General features: G+C 38.0%; 1 protein-coding gene across 2 annotated transcripts in view; it reads right to left on the bottom strand.

The window, feature by feature from the left end:
• Positions 1-17,043, bottom strand: part of LOC140316109 (mannosyl-oligosaccharide 1,2-alpha-mannosidase IA) — a 189,288-nt gene that overhangs the window by 98,698 nt on the left and 73,547 nt on the right. For both annotated transcript variants that reach the window (XM_072393817.1, XM_072393816.1), the window contains exon 2: positions 5,049-5,145. In XM_072393817.1, coding sequence (XP_072249918.1) covers positions 5,049-5,145 — 97 coding nt within the window. The remainder of the gene's footprint in view (positions 1-5,048; positions 5,146-17,043) is intronic.

Below are 17,043 nucleotides of genomic sequence, written 5' to 3'. Positions count from 1 at the left end.
ACGTGAACTCCTACGCAATCTCACAACGAGGCATCAACTGCAGAAAAACTCCAAACAGCTTTGTAACTGCCTTGAGACAAAAGAAAGCTTTTAATAAACTAATGATATTCTGATTTATTTTTTTTTTTCCATTTTATCTGTGCAAGTGAAATGCGAGAAAAAGTTTATGAAAAAAACTTTGGTTTAGAAAAAAGAAAAGGATGCTTTCAGCCTTGAGACAAAAGAATGAAGAGAAAGATTATGTTAAAAATACAAAGGAATGCAGGGCTCAAAGAAAGATTTAAAGGCAGATTATTAAAAAAAAATAAAGAGAAAGTGTGATAAAGATAAAGACGTACACATCTGTGGCTGGGATTGTGCTTTTTATGAGTGTCGAACAGCAGGGACGTTCTGGTGACTTTCAGCATATTGACAAGCTTCTGATGCCACCGCCATTCTTACAGTAGATCCAATATCGCAGCATCTCTGTCTACTCTTGGGATTAAATTAAAGAACACAGGATGCAATTTCATACCTGGCTTCCCGCACTGTCTCTCACAATGTGACATTTACTCACGAGAAAGATGCCCTTTCTCTATTCCTCTTGGTGCTCATAGATAATACACTGTGTAGCAAACCAGGAAAAAAAGGAAAACGATGCCAGCTTCTAACAGGCTGGGAACATATTTTCTTACAAGATTAACCTAATTCAGTTGAAGGAAGCCATTCCCCTCCCCCAACACTTGCAGAATGAGTCATTTCTTAACTGTGCTTCCACAGATAAATAGCTTATTTTACTCCAGCTTATATTGTTTGAATATCGATTGGATCTGCATTAAAGTACGCTGCTTAGCGGATAGCTGTGCCACACTGATAAAGATGGCAATTAGCTACTAGAGGTTCAGGAGTTCTCTGCTAAGTATGAGAAACCTTTCACCCCCTACAGCAGAATTACTTGAGAAGTGCATACTCAGAATAAGACGGGCTGTTTAAAAAACTTAGACCTTCCATTATGAACTGATCTGTAATACATAATACAAGCACAAAAGCATATGTGCAGCTTCCCCCAGAGGGCAGCCAAAAGAAACCAAGTCAACCTTAGGTAATATGTCAGAAACTTCTAACATAAGCCATGACTGATGTAATTTCCACATATATAAAAGCTTTTTCTTGTGATTTTGAGAAGCTGGGTTCATTAAATTTAGGCTGAATTGCTAGTTCATAGCTGTCTAAAGGATTCAAATATCTAAAACCAGGCAGCTATAAGTAGCTTTGTTCAATTAAATACTAACTGGACTGGGGTAGGGACTTTATAATTGGTTAGCATAGCGATCGTGACTTAGTTTAACACGTTTCATGGACACAAGTTTCCATTATCAATGTGTTATTTGAACTACATATACACAAATCCTTTTGAGGCAAGCTTGCTAAGAGCTTTGTTGCCTAAAAAGCTCAACTCAGCAGCCATCTCTACATCTTATCATAATATCACATAGGCTCATCTAAATCTGTGGGGAGAATTGTGATTCAGATTGTAGATTTTGATTCCACCTCGAAGAAAAGTTCTCATCTAATTCCAAATAATTCCTGTATGATGTTTTAAACTGTGACAATCCCAGTGAGAATGAATAAGCTGTTCTGAATGTTGCTTCATATAAACATGCTTTCCCTTCATTGTTTTTGACTCACTGGTACATAAGGTTGAATATCTTTGCCCCTCACATACATCTATCTATGTGTGAATGCAGCTGCCTTAGACTTAAAATACCACAAGAGCTCAAAATACAATACTGAACAAAGTGGCAGAGAATACCAAGTCTACAGCCAAAGTAAATCAAAGAATGTTAACACAATTACCTTGAAAGCATAGCATGGCATTACAATGCACAATGCATCTACGTAGTGCTCTGGCTGTGTATCAGCAGTTAAATACCGACACCGGGCTATAAATTAAAACCTCCATTACAGTAAAAACTGCTGTTAACCTCTTGTGGTAAATATAAATACGGCTTCAGTGGATCAAACCAGATAAACACAAATTGTTTGTGCTTAATCTGTTGTACCAGCTATAGAGTGCTTAATACTGTGTGCCAGCAAAACATTTTAATAAGCTGATATCAAGGTTCACTGCTTCGAGTCTGCTTTGGAGTTTACTTTCTGCGACACAGCAGTGAGTCACTGCTAAATGCAGATCCAATACAAACAAATCATTGTAACAGACTCCATCATCATCCCATCACCACTCAAGTTTTCTTTTTAGTTTTTTTTTCCAATTAGTTTTCAGTATCCTTGGCTGTTATTACTTCTGAATTATGCATTACATCACAGGCAGCTTGATTACATGAAGCTTTGATATCTCATCTTGAGAACATCTCAAATTTGAAAACTATCAGTGCCTCTCAGTATCATAAAGGTCTTTGTGATAAAATGGCATTTGATTATTTTTTCATGTTTTCACTGTTGACAGTAATAAGTGAGGGTATTATGGTATGAAGTGTTTCCAGGCACACAAATGAGTAACCAAGGACTAAAAGGTCAAATAAAGAAAGCAGTTTCAATTAAACAAGGTTTCTAAATTAATGCAGAGAAGCTGATTTCATTCCATACTAATAAAGTATGAAAAAACAAGTGTGTCTAAATCTGGTTTATTATTGTTCTTCATTGTCAAACTGATGATGAGCTCTGCGAGCCATCCTAAAGTTAACCTATTTTGAGATATTTTCTGTAATTCCAATTGAATGAATGCAAAAGCATAAATTCTGTACTACACACATTACCATGGCGAAAACTTTAGGACATATTTTTCTAACTTCTAACTTATTTCCATTCTTCCTTTACCTCAATAGGAAGCACTTGGGATTTGATTTTGCTTTAAACTTGAAATGCACTCTAAACCTGATAAGTGAAGAAGGTTCTTATGTTGGCCAACTTCCAACTAGCACTCAAACCTTTCTTTCTAAATCGGTGTTTAAATGATTTATTGGGTAGTTTTCATTAGAAAGTAATCCTGGATTGGCTTCCTTGAAACATTAGCCATCCCATGGTTTAAGGGCTCTGCTTCAAACTGACTCCTCTTTACAACTTCACATGAGCCAAAGCACCAAAGGGAACATATTTTCCAAAGAGCTTGTGTCATCTGTTTAATAATCCTTAATCCCTGTAGCTGATGAGAGTGAGCAAGACCTCAGGTATGAAGACACTACCCATCCAAGTCATATTTAGAGCTGATCCAGCTTTTATTAAGGGCTGTATTGTGGGATATCCCTCAAGCACAGCAGTGTGAGCTGACTGATACGCTTCACTGAGAAGGACCTGAGGACCCCTCTGGATCTAGATCCAATTAGAGGCTGGTGGAGACCGTGACTCCCCTGGCAGGCTCTGAGGTTTTCTGCGCTGAGTGAAAGCTGAGGAAGATACCGTGCCAAAAGCTCACTGAAATGCAAACAGGTGACACTTGTTACATTTCAACTCCGTTTTTAAACCCATAATGACCTGAAGCACCCTATAAACAGAAGCTGATACAGCCTCATGTTACATCTGGTCTTAATTGTTAAAAATGTTCTTGTTCATAAAACATGTTTGCCGTACTGTGCAGAAGTCTGCAAAGTTTACAGCAAATGGCTTTGGTAATCGTTTTGTTGGTGGCAAAAATACTATTTTGTATTATATCTTTGGAATTTTCTAAAGAAATGGGAACAACTTATGCATGTTTGTGAAAGGCTGCTGGTAGCAAAGTCCAAAATGATAGAATTCAAAATTTGTCCTTTGCAAAGTTGTCAACACGAGTTCACCTCTCGAGTTAGGTACCTTGTTTGTTACGCTTATGACTGACTAAAATGGCACATTTTAGTCAGGATGGGGCTATTTGTTGGTGAGGAAGAGTAAAGCATAGCAGACCTAAAGATGTTACTCATTGATCATCCCGAGTCACCAGCTTGCAAGCTTATTGAGAAGCTTGGCCAATGAGCTAATTGTGTTAAATATTAAGAAACAGAACAACTGCTTCTTCCTCCTGAGATCATGATAATCATTAACATGTGGAGATTGGGTGAAAGGTTTGCTGCTCCACAGACAAACCCTCAGTCGTATCTGGTGATGATGCTAATCCACTGATTTACCTGCGCTGTTAAACACACAAAGCAGCTCCTCCAATGAAGAAGTTTATTATTGAATTCCCTGGGCTACAAAAATAGGGAGATTCATTCTCAGTCCTCCCACTGACTACCGCATGTAAACTCTCTAACTTCTCTCCCTTTTAACGTGCTGCTATTCTTGAGTAAACAACAGAAAGATAACTATTATCCAGAGTACATTAAAAGATTACAGAAAGTCTTGCTGTTTGGAAGCAACTTATAAAGAAAAAAATTCAGGGTGGATCAAGACTGTTGCACATTACTGTATATCATAATAAATTTGAGAAAAATCATTTCAAGTGCAAATTCTTAAACCTTTTGAAAAATGTTTGCAGTCAAAATGAGGATTTTGTCATTCAATAATCTGACTTGATAACAGTTAATTTACAATTAGGCAACAGATAATTAAACTTTGTAAAACTATATTAACAGACTAGCTACTTGGTATCTGCTGCTTTGTATCCTTGTTGTGTTTCTCTTGAAGTTAACATTTTCTGCAGAGCCATGCCGAATATCTAATTACGGAAAATACAGCATAGCCCATGAGTCAAAGAATCAATATTGCTTCGTTATCTTTGCCTTTTGAGGTGAATTGGCTTTCAGTTCTGGTTTGAATGCAGCTCAAATGAAACCTTGCAATGTTTGTCCTTTTCTCATCTGGCTTGATTAATTCCAAAGTCAACCATGCATAACTGAGAAAGAGTTGACCCCATGTCTGTTCTTGAAAAATAAATATATTTGTTTTTTAACAAAACGATTGCTTTCAAATCTCATTTTAAGGCTGCACTTCCATCTATCATAATGCAAATTTCCCCCCTTTTAGCTATTGTCCGTATTTGTTCTGTGCTGTGCATAAAACACCCTAAAACAAAAGGTCAACAAATCTTAACAACAGGCATGCTAGACGACTTTCAGGCACACTGTGCCTCCACTTACCAAACATGTTGCCAACGTGCCCATTTTTCGTCACAGGCCGCAGCTCATTCTTGCCCCAGGCGTAGAGTTTGTAGTTGTCCCAGGCAAACTTCATCATCTGCAAAACAAGCAGAGGGCAGACACCGGTCACTTGACAGAAAGCAAAACATCAGACCTCCAAATACAACCGTGATTAAATTGGTACAGCTCAAGGCAAAGGGAATGATAGATATTGATCAGGACTGGATAAAAGACAAGAACGCAATTACAACAAATAAACCACCTGCTAAAGAATACAGCTGACATTACCCCTGCAGCTTCTCCTTTAAATTAAAGATGGACTGATGCCAGAAGATGAAAAGCAGATAAAAACATCTATTATTTGGTGAACAAAAAAATTTTAAAATTCAAACGTTGTCTGCAATTAAATTTTCCCTGAAAAGAACAAAACAGGAATGTAGATAGACAAGTAGAGGCAATCATGACATTTCTTATTTGTTCAACTATAATTCTATATACATTTTCATGCAGATTAAAATTCTCCACAGAATAAGCAACACCAGAACCATGTTGCTATTGTGGCTAAAAAGGACATACTTTTTTTAAAGTTCAACCTAGTCTCATCCATCAGCTACTGCTCTTCTATCAAAGCCCACAGCATCTCAGATATATTGACAAGTTGCCTTTGACCCGCCATGACCCACTGACCACGGAATAAACAACAGGACTAACGGATGTTTGAGCTTTTGGCCAATTTAGATAGATTAGATAGCATAGATTAGATGCCCCTTCACAGCATTAAGCCTATGCACTAAAAAAGGACGCCTAACCATAGTAAATTTACAGTCTGTTGCCAAGGTTCCCTTATGGAGCAAATGCACGTTATACTTTGAAAATGAGACCAGGCTCCAAAGTGAATACTTAAATTTCAGCCATTATTCATTAATCTCCTCAAAGTCTTTCCAGTTGTCATCAAACTGGAAGTGAAAAAGGATAGTGAAATATGAGCCCTCAACTGCTGTTTTGGCTGACATTTCTCAACTTCTAACAATAGAGTAGAACTCATTAACAGAGTTTCTCCATAATTCAGTGACTATCATCATTTGCCAGCAAAGTGTCCGGATTAAAAATGAGTTGTTTTCTTCATATCATCAAAGAGATGCCAAGGTGCATGTACAGTGCATGTGTGTGATGTTAAGTACTTGAAAATATATTGAAAACTAATACAGCACAAAGTATAGTAGATTCAAGGGGTTTCAATTATAACATGTTCATTAGATTAAAATTAAATTAAAATCAAATTCGACTGCTCAGAACTCAACAACTCGGAAGAAAGTGGGGACTCTTGGGTTTAAAAAAGCCTGAGGAAATTCCCTCCGGCTGGGAATCCTTTTGTCCTGAAACTCATTACAGACTCAATGGAAAACATTCCCGCAATTTCTTACCAACAAAGACCAACCTTTAATGTTAGAAAAACAGCACCTACACATCAGAAAGCTAAGATTTCATTACAAATTCACCATGAGCCATTTAATCATTTTTGATCTACAGACACTATTTAATTTGTGATCCGGCATTTGTACGGCACCACTCTATGTAATGAAAGACATTCACAGCTCAGAAGGAAAAACTCTCTGCATTAAGGTCGTAATTTCTCTTATTGTGTTTTTTTTTCTTTAGCTTGACTGGTATAAACTCTGACAGTGCAGAATTTAATTGTGCCTTTTCAATTTACAAAAAAGGAAATTTACAATAGGGGCACCAGCAATCTCACAGTGTGAAAAACAAGCACAGAACATCATTCAGAGGAAGAGCAGTGATGAATGTCACAGAGGAGATATGTTCACAAAGGTAATAATTTCCTCAGGAAGTGTTGAAAGATAAGAAATGGTCAGAGCTAGCCTCTGTGTGACCCCTGCAGAGCGCTCTGCCTCACAGAATGAAAAAACAGCAAATGTCTTTAAGTTTTATTTGAAACAGACACCATCTTTTACAATGCCAGCCTGTCCCGTACCTCCGGCAGCTGTAAAAGCCAATAAACAAAACAGGAAAACGCTTTTGAGGAGATTTGGTAAATGTTAGCATCCCTGTTTCTTTTGAAGAATGTTGCAAACATGTCCTGAACATCTGTGCACAGAATTATAAAATGATCCTTTGAGGTAGACAGGACTTAATGATAATCATCAAATAAATAGTAAGGAAAGAAAACAGGCAAATACTTCAACTGCAGGCAAGTAAAAATGTAAAACTGCAACATCATTTAGCAATGACTTAACACTGAACTTTAGAGTTAAGCCTAAAAGATGCTAAAATAGAGGATTATATGTGGGAGACACCACTGCTCGTGTGAAATGGTGCTCTTCTCCAACTTGTTACTGGAACTAAGTGCGCATTTTGCAGTTTTTTCCAACTTGCTGGTTAGGACACTTGCATGATCTCGCAAGAAAATAAATACAATGTGAAATACATTGCATTAACAGAGAAAAGAACCTATTAGCTGCTGTCTTCATTCTAACATCATAGACACTGCAGTTAACTGGCTGATGGACAAGGTAATGGCTGTGATGGATAATTAGTGTGTGTACAGTTGTGCTTTATAAAGATATGGCTACAGGGATTACTGCACATCCTAACATTATAATCAAAGGCTTGCAGAGGGTTCCAGAAAACAGAGATAATTCGAACAGTAACATAAAAATACAAGCGTAGACTGCAGCTTTTATCAACAACAATTGGTACCACTCCGGCCCACCGGGACAGCATGTTCTTTGAGGAAATATTTCAAAGTGTCAGCATTGGAGCTACTTGATAAGCTCAAGCCAACAGCGTTTGTGTTTTGATGAATGATTTTGTTTATCGCATTCAACAACGTTGTTACTCTGTAAGTGGAAAATGTTGAATTGACAGATAATCTCAGCAGTAACTGCAAATGAAACATGATTTCTAGTTTTCTGTTGTTCTGTTTGCGCTCATGGAGCTGGAACTAATAAAGGTAAAATTGACTGTTTTTTATTTTCTGAAATCATAGATGGATGTTGATCAACAGTTGCTGCTTTCAGACCCTTAAATGTGACAACTATCTTAATTTCTCTGTATTATATAATATCAAATTTAAAAGGTTATGCTTGTAGTATGTTGGCCAGACATCCCGCCTTGAGTAATTCTTCCTAAACAAACCGCTGCATTTTCATGCCTAAATGTCAGCATAATCAGACTCATACTCGTACATAAAAATATGCATGTCGGCTCCCTGCTGTGACGCATCGAAGACGCTTCATCGTACTGGAGGGAAACAGATATTTGCCGCTGTGTGCTGCACAGGGTCAAAGTGTGGAAGGACATAGGTCACACACCTGTTAGACTGTCATGTCTCACAACAAGCCGTCATCACAACACAGCCAGTGCTGAATAATCAGTCGCTGAAGCGGAGCATACCACCTTGAAGCTACTTCTCCAAGAGAGCAAATGGATGTAAAATTTATTTGCAGGGGCACACAAAGCAGACAGAGATGATGTCTGACAGGACTCTGACTGTACTTTGGTTTAACTAATTGCCCGGTAGTTGGGCAGAGGAGATCAATAACTGAACACAGAGCAACATGCCAATACGAAGACTCAAGTAGAGCCTCATGACAAACAAATCACAAAAGATGCACTTAAGCCTTGTGTCAGTTCCAAGTTAACATCAGAAACAAAGAAATACAAATATCAATTTCCCGTTCCACTTAGCGCTGCAAAAATCCCAGCAGGAAACATGACTTTTATCACCCGCAGCATCAGTACCAGAGATTGGATTTTCTCAGGGATACATCTTTATAAACTCTGTCTTAAAGCTTAAAATGATAGTTCAGGTATTTTGAATTGGTATTTATGACGTGCTTATGATTAGTCAGTACCTTACCTGCAGCTGGCAGTGGTCAGAGCATTCTCTGTTTGGAGAGAAAGAGAAGAATTCTCATAGGGAGCCAAGCTGGCAGCTACTGAGATCAGGGACAAAAGAGGAGCAAATAAAACAACCTCAAATTTCTCGGCGGTTCAGCTAAGCAACAGATTTGTTGTTTTAGAACATTTTACAATGTGTCACTAATGTTTATTTTGTCACTTTTCTCAACAGAACAATGTCAGTGTTGCCCAACATCACTGTGTATCCTGCCGCTGATCAGCTGGTCCACCTGAATTATTTTAGACTTGTTGAAGTCCCTAACGGGCGTTACTTCTGCTCTGTCTCTTTGCTTTGCATCTCTCATCAACAGCTCTTCTTGCTCATGCAGATATGCTCTGATAAGATTTCCTCCATCAGAAAAAGACATCGTGACGTCTTCACTTTTGTAATCACTGATTTTTACTGCCTCATAGTTGTTGTTTTGGGATAAGACCGATGAGGAACAGCTGATTAGCAGCAGGGTAAGCAAAGCAGCTGCAACACACTCAGTGACATAGAGCAACACGGCCATAGTAACAGTTGAAGTAAACAACAGCCTAATGCAAAATTGAGAAACAAGAAATCTTCAGTCTTTTGCTGAACGATTATGAAACTTTTGAGGTTTGAGTTCTTACATGGCGGAAAAATTCCTTCCTGCTTCTCCAGAGAATTCTCTGAACGTTGCCTACTTTGTTAGTAAGGTACAAATTACTCACAACTACTTCACACAACCCCATGACAAAGAACCTGAACTAGCCCTTTAATCTAAAAGTTCATTTTAAAAGACTACAATTAATAACCTCTACATGTGCGTCAGACTTGCTGCTAAGTTGTACAAAGGGTTATACATCTGCATGTGCAGTGGATGAAAGGTTGGTTGAATGAGTGGGTCTGCCTTAAGTACACTCCATAAACAAGGTGTTCCATAACTAATATTTAGCATTCTGTGTTTGCTAGATCTACAGCTGCTACCTACATACAGAAATGGAAACTCTCATCAACACCTAAGGCCAATGAGGCTGACTGTAAATGTGTGACTCGAGATTGAGAAGTCCTAAAAGATGGTTTTCAATGGACTGTCGTTAGCAGGTTGAGGATCTGAAGGTGGCAGCTCACCTTTTGTGAGTTCAAACCACTTTGTTAAATTTGGACATGCTGTACCTGGCAGCCTCTATAAGGGTTTTTAAAGCCAATTTTATCTGTCACAGAAAAAGCCTGACTGTGTGTTAACCACTTCAAAGGATGACTCACAGTAACAGACATCACTGGCACATGGCAGAGACCATCTGAACTGATGCTTCTGTAAGACAGTGATATAGAAAAAAATCAAAACAGATTAAAACAAGTTTCAGAAGAAGGGTTTATTGAGCAGGGCCTCTGGACTAAGGTTAAATCTGGAGTTAAGATGAAGCGTTAACTCATCTGAATGGAAGGGCTGAGGTAATATTTTCATAATCTGACCAACAGTAGTCCAGCGTAACAGCAAACAAGGTAACATCTCAGCATCCCAAATAATATAACATAATTTGTCCCTTATGACGCAACATTGTTCAGAGTGGATGGTGTCCATCTGCATTATCTGGTCTTACAGACATGCTATTCTGTGTTTATCCACAAGATACTCAGGACTGGAATCCTAGGGGTAACAATCTTTGGGTTTTAACAGTGCTGGCTAAAGTGGGAATCACAACTTCAATCCTTTGTTGTAAATATGCTCTGGACAACAGCTCTGGTTTCAACTCCATGGCCTCTCATACAGCCCAGAAGAGGGAGACATACAGAGATCACTGAAGGACTGAGCAGTTCTGTAGCTTTTTCTGAAAAACTAATCAGAGCAGATCCTTTGCTGAAGGCACAGCAGATGTCCTCATCCCCCTGATATTGCCATGAGTTAGAGGGAGGGTTTCTTGAAAGAAAAAGAGTAAAAATAATAATGAAAATTATTGTGGAACGTATGATACTTTAGCATTTTACTTGTACATTTATGAAATGACAGTAGAAGCATAATCAAGTTCTGGAAAACCTACATACAAGATAAGGGTTTAAACATTTAGAGCAGTCCAATATCCAACCTTAGAAAACCACCAGGTGATGTGAGGCAACAGAATTTCAGTCCAAAACCAAAAAAGATTTAGTAAAAAATTAACCTAAAATCTAACTTTTTTGAGAAATCCCTTGCTAAGTAAACTTTAATCTTATTTGCACTTAGTCAGGGGCTTTTCAGCCTAAGAATGTGGCGTATACAGGGGAAGAAAACGCAATGTGGAGCAGGGACTGATGAACTACGATGCAGGATGGGCTGTGACAAAACAGAACACAGCAGCACGGATTAAAACAGAAAAATAATTTTAAAAAAGACTGAACTCTCTGGTAATAATATAATTTAGTCTTTCCAAAAAAATGGTTTCAAGTAGTACTGTGTAATATTCAATATTCCAAATGACAATGATTTCAACAGAGTAGAGTAGTGTGAAAATATTAATCATTGTGTTTTCATTACAAATGCTGTGGGTTCCCCTTCTCAGATGGTAAAAGACACAGTAGTTGTTCTGACACCACTTAAGTCTCATTGTGGTCTAAACTCAACCAGAGTCACATTCTATCTGTTGAATGACAGCGTTGAATTGGAGGATCTGTCATCACCATCATTATTTCCCAAAGTCACTCTGGCTCTCAGTTACTCTTACATGGAGACATGAGTAACCAGATCTGAAGCAGGCAAAGATGATGCTCAAGCAACCACATTAGAAGGAAGAAAATAAATGTATTAAGAGAAGGAAGAGTCCAATTATTTGGATGTTTATATGTTCATTTTAAAAGAGCATCAGTGAGTCACTTGAAGGACAATTCACTAATGTCTTTAATTTGCAAAAGTTAGAGTGATGCACCGACTAATCAGCCTATTCCAATAATCGGCCAATTTACAGCTTGATCAGCTCCAACGGGTGATCGGCAGATTTTCTGACTTCTTCAGAATACTGTCAGATAAAAAAAAAAAAAAAAAAGAGAGAAAAAAGAAACACATGCAAATCTCTGGGAAAAAAAAACAAATCAAACAGAAGCAGGCTTCATCCTTCTGCATTTGTCAAAAAGTACAAAAACAGCACTATAAGTTCAAGGTTTCAGGGATTTCAAAAACATTTGTACTGTTCACCAATGCACTTTTTTTTAAAGTGAAAATAGATATAGGTTAAGCATAGGTTATCTCCTCAGCCAATTGGAGCATTGGAAAACAAGATGACAAAAAAATTACTCCGTATTCTGTGGAATAAAAAATTGGAGTGAAAATCAGAATAGGTCAAAATCAGCTGGTCAGACCTTTAAAAACAGAATCAGCCAAGGAAATCTCTAGAAGTTAGATCCATTTTTCTTCCACATGTCCCAAATTCACAGTATAACTGTGTGAAGAATGCTGACCAAAGTATTCTTTTCTTAGATCAAACTTTTCCTTTTATTTCAGACTGCCTGGACAAGAGCCTTGTCTCATAAATATATATTAAAAATGCATCAAAGTGTTATCGATGCCTTCTCAAACTGGATGTTTTGTTACGCAGTCATTATATTTGGCCTAACACAAAGTTTCCCTTTAATCTGGAGAGACTTTCGCCTGTTAACGGATAATAAATCACCCCGGCAAACAAGGTGCTGTGTCATCACCTGAAACAAACGGGACCTTTGGCTGAGAAAATGTAGAATCAGCTTTTCTCCTCGATGTTTCCCCCAGAAGCTCCCACCTCATCTTGCATGTCCTCCACCCTCACACTTCCTCCAGTATTAGGCCTGCACAGTCATTTCCTGACTATTAAAACCATCTTTATGGCGAGTGACCCTTCAGATCTCTGACAGCAAGTGACGCCATCCTGAGTTAGCACAACACTGTGGACAATGCAGGGAAGAGCTGGACAAGCAGGCAGAACTGACCTGCAGATCATTAATGCGTCGAATTAATGAACATTTGTGATCAACATCTGCTGACTTATAGATACTTTTCTCTTATTGAATAATACTGTATGCAGAGAAGAAAATATGTAGAAAAAAGTAATTGTTTCAAATTATACTACTTTTTGGTTCTCTTGGAACACAATAATAAAAAAAAAAAGATATGCAAAATGTTAAAAGTAACCAAATGCCAAAATGTGTCCACAGAGTGTTTGTATTTAGCAATAATTGAGTCAGCAAGCCTTGGAACACCCAGAAATGCTTGTACTCTTCTGCCAAGACACATAACATAACAAAAGATTAGCTTCTACAGTCCTACATGATTCTGAAGCCTTTTTCCTTGCAACCACTGGTATAGAGCAGTAAAAAAATAAATGAATAATAATTCATTAAATTTTTTCTCTTTTGGTCCAAATCCTGTCAAATGTACTTTTCACAGTATGTGCATGCATTCACCTCCATCTCCCTTCTGCTGGCAGGTGTCCCTACTGCTCATTCCAAACTGATCATTAGGAAAGATATGTGGCCAATGCCAAATTGTCTCCTGAGCGTCTCCCGCTAGTGGGTAAAGAGTTTCAATGTACCATTAAAGATTCATACCAACAGACAAAGAATCGCTACAAGGAGCATATTAAAGTGTCTGGACTCTTGAATTGTTGGAGAGTATTAACGGGCCTTAATGGCCTCAAAGGGGGGCTACCAATGTTGAATAAAAAGGAGAAAGAAATACGCGACTACAGGGTTGTAAACTGATGTGAAAATGGCTTTAAAATTAAATGTAAAGATTACATCAATACGTTTGTGTCATGTGAATGCTGACATAACTGTCTTCATAAGCTTTAACAGCCACTGGGGGCAAAAATAAAGGTGGTCAGCCTCAAACATGCGTGCACCTTCCACATTTAACAGATGTTTTAGGAGAATTACAGGGTGGAGGGACTGTGCAGAGGACACCTGCTGACGGACAATAGAGTAGCACTGAAAAATCTACTAAAAGTAGAAAGAAATTCTCAGACGTTGGCTAAAATTCCACTAAGTCAACCAACTACAGCTTAAAACAGATCTTTTTTTTTTTAAATGCAAATCTTAGAAAGAGGTTGGGGCTCATCGAAAGCCATGCACAACAAAGGCTTTCTCCAATGCATCTATGATTACTGTCAAAGTTTTGGTTTTACAACCCACATCTGGACTGTTTTGATTCCCTATTGTTGCACTCATCTTACTGTAATTTCCAGATGCAGTAAGCATCTGTTTGCAGAATGAAGGCTCATAAAGAAACAACTAAAACGTTCCCTGTTGAGCACCAAATGGCTAACAGAAAAAATTGAAGACTAGATGGTGGATATATGGGAGGATTTGAACAAAAAAGATGTTTCCCAGAAGAGTTGATTGTGACCAAACACAGAGGACATTGAAAACTTTCTAAACTGTAACAATTGTGTAAGGTAGCAGTGTGTCCGTGTGTTTAATCAAACAATAAATGCAGGTTTCAGCAGAGAGGAGAGGTGGTTGAAGCTTGCAAGTCAACTTTACAAATAGAAAAAAATTAATTTAATAACAATGTTCTGTGAAAGTTTGTCATGGTGCAGAATTCACAAATATTTTCAACATTTACTAAAAAGCAAACATCTTCACACTCAGAACTTTGCCAGCAGTCACTGTTTTACACCTACAACTGGCTGAAACGCTGGATGAAAATTTGATTTACTCGAGCTGCTTTTTCCTCAAGCATTCAATACTTTATTTTCTAAAGTAATGTTTGTCTGCACAGGGGCTCTCAAGACTCCAGACAAACCATTTTACTCCCTCTCACAGTTTCTGTGGATCACTAAGCCAGCCCAGTCAATAGACTTTGCCAGAAAAGTTGATGGAAATTGAAGGAAGGGAGGGCAGAATGGTTTCTTCCCTTAGTGGAGTAATAGCAGCTTTCACAAGTATCGCAAACCTCAAATATTTCAGAAACTTACTAACTATCCTCCACTCATGTTCCTCTTGCTGACAGCAGCTCTCTCCTCAGAAACAAGCTTGTGATAAAACTGCATGGACAGTGCAGAAATGGCGAGTTAGTGAAAGTAGATCCATACCACTACAAAGCTTTTAAAGTGTAAGAAAGTAAGATGGCAGATAATAAAGAAGCTGGGGAACAAAGTAATGGAAGGACATACAGAGAGGCAGGAGGTAATTTGTCTTGAAAACATTGCCAATTTTAGTGGGTTGCCTGAAGATAAATTTCCTCTCTGGGAGCTGTGGTATGCTTTGGGAATCATGATAGTGAACTTAAAATGCATTTTAGAAATTAATTTAAAATACACACCTATTCTTTTCACCAGCTAAAACAACTACAGGAGGAAGAGCACTTAACGGAAGGCATGCAAGTAGACCAGGTATTACTAAAATGCGCCAGGTAGAGAAAAAAGAGCACCACTAATAGCTTTATCTTGGTAAGATGAGGAGAGATGGATGGTTACAAAAGAAGTTTGGCTCTTACATGACAGAGAAAGCCTGCTTTTCTATTGTGTCAACTGTTGTGGTGTAATTTCAAGACTAATTTCACAGTGCACTCAGATAGGAAAAACCAGCCAACCGTCATAATGTGGAAATAACTATGTCATTTTTCTCTTAAGATTTAAGGGTCAAATCCAACCCAGTGAGCATCACAATATCTACTTGAATGGTGTTTGGCACTACTGAATGTTTCCTGGGTAGACATGACAGTCACGATATTTTTACACACTGGTACAGTCGGTGCAGATACAGGAGCAACACCTTTACATTGATTTCTGGCACAAAAAAAAAATCCATCTATGGAATTCATTGAATAAAACTGAGCAACAACCAAATAAAAAATATTTCAGTCAATAAATAGCACAGATAGCAAAAGCAATCAGACTCAAACAATTATCAACCTGTTTCTTCTCTTCAGAAAGCTTTCTTGCTTATCCATATTACGGAGCCCCCATCAATGAAAAGCGTTGAAAAAAAAAAAAAAGAACGAAAGGGGTTGCAGCAGTTCTGCAGGGCTGTTTGGAGAGCAAAGACTGATAGAACAGCAGTGATTCTGATGAGGTGAGGTGTCTGTGCAGAACACAAAGGAAGACAATATCCACTACGACCACCACCTGTTCACCCTGCTGCTATCTGCCACACATCACCAGACTTCAGAGCCCTTTTCTCCTCAGGCTGTAAGAGTATTGAATTCATCTTCTGCACTGCACCACAAAAATGGATTTGGCTTTGACTGTACACCTCTAGTTTTTATAACCAACTGTCATTTTGCTCAATAATCATGTCTTTGTAATCACAACGAAATATAATCTTGAGACTCTGAATGTTGATATCTTCAAGTTTAAGGCCACTGAACGGAAAAAAATAAAATCAGGGAATTTAAGCTCAGCAAAGTTGTGGTAACCGATGCACACTGAAACAGTTTTTATCTATTTCAAATGTAATTAATCCTTAATTCAAACATTCAAGCCAATTTGTCCAGTTTCTTGCTCAAGTGTCATGGATTTTGTTGCTATATTTCATCATTGCTTTCCCTTTGCCTAGTGTTTTCCTTAAGAGTTCCATTACAAAGAATCTTAACATTTGTCTTTGAAGGAACAAATATTGAACTATCATATTGAATGATCAAGATTGCTTTTTTAACAGAGGAACTTCTCCTGTATGCAGAACCTTCTCAATAGTCTTCCCCAGTAAACACTTAGTGGCCAAGATTTCACTTTTAACTGCTACGTTGTTATCTGACAGAAATGACCAATTTACTCTCACAGTAAAAAAAAAATAATGAAGTATAACAAGCAGGAAAACTTTTCACAAACACATTCACTAATAGCTCATCACATTGGCAGAGCTTTACAACAAGTTTTAAACTCTGATCCTTACTGTATGTTTGCAGCTTTGAAACACCTTCCTTTCCACAAATTAATCTTCAAACAGAGAGGCAAGCCTTTGAACTCAAAGATGTCACGAGCACATCAACCCAACAACACTTTCATTTCGCATTTGGGGACTTGTGAAGAGCTGGAAAAAAAATGCTTCAATTCCAAATGTCAGTGGTGAATTAGTTGTGCATGGCTTTCCCCTGAAAAGGGCACTACTTCAGAAAAAGCTACGAAACCAATTAATTTGTTACATTTCTGCTTAAAAGACACA

The sequence above is a fragment of the Leuresthes tenuis genome, unplaced genomic scaffold (assembly GCF_036924035.1).
Source record: "Leuresthes tenuis unplaced genomic scaffold, fLeuTen1.0.hap1 SCAF_10, whole genome shotgun sequence".
Taxonomy (NCBI): Eukaryota; Metazoa; Chordata; class Actinopteri; order Atheriniformes; family Atherinopsidae; genus Leuresthes; species Leuresthes tenuis.
This window is presented reverse-complemented; position numbering and strand designations above follow the sequence as displayed.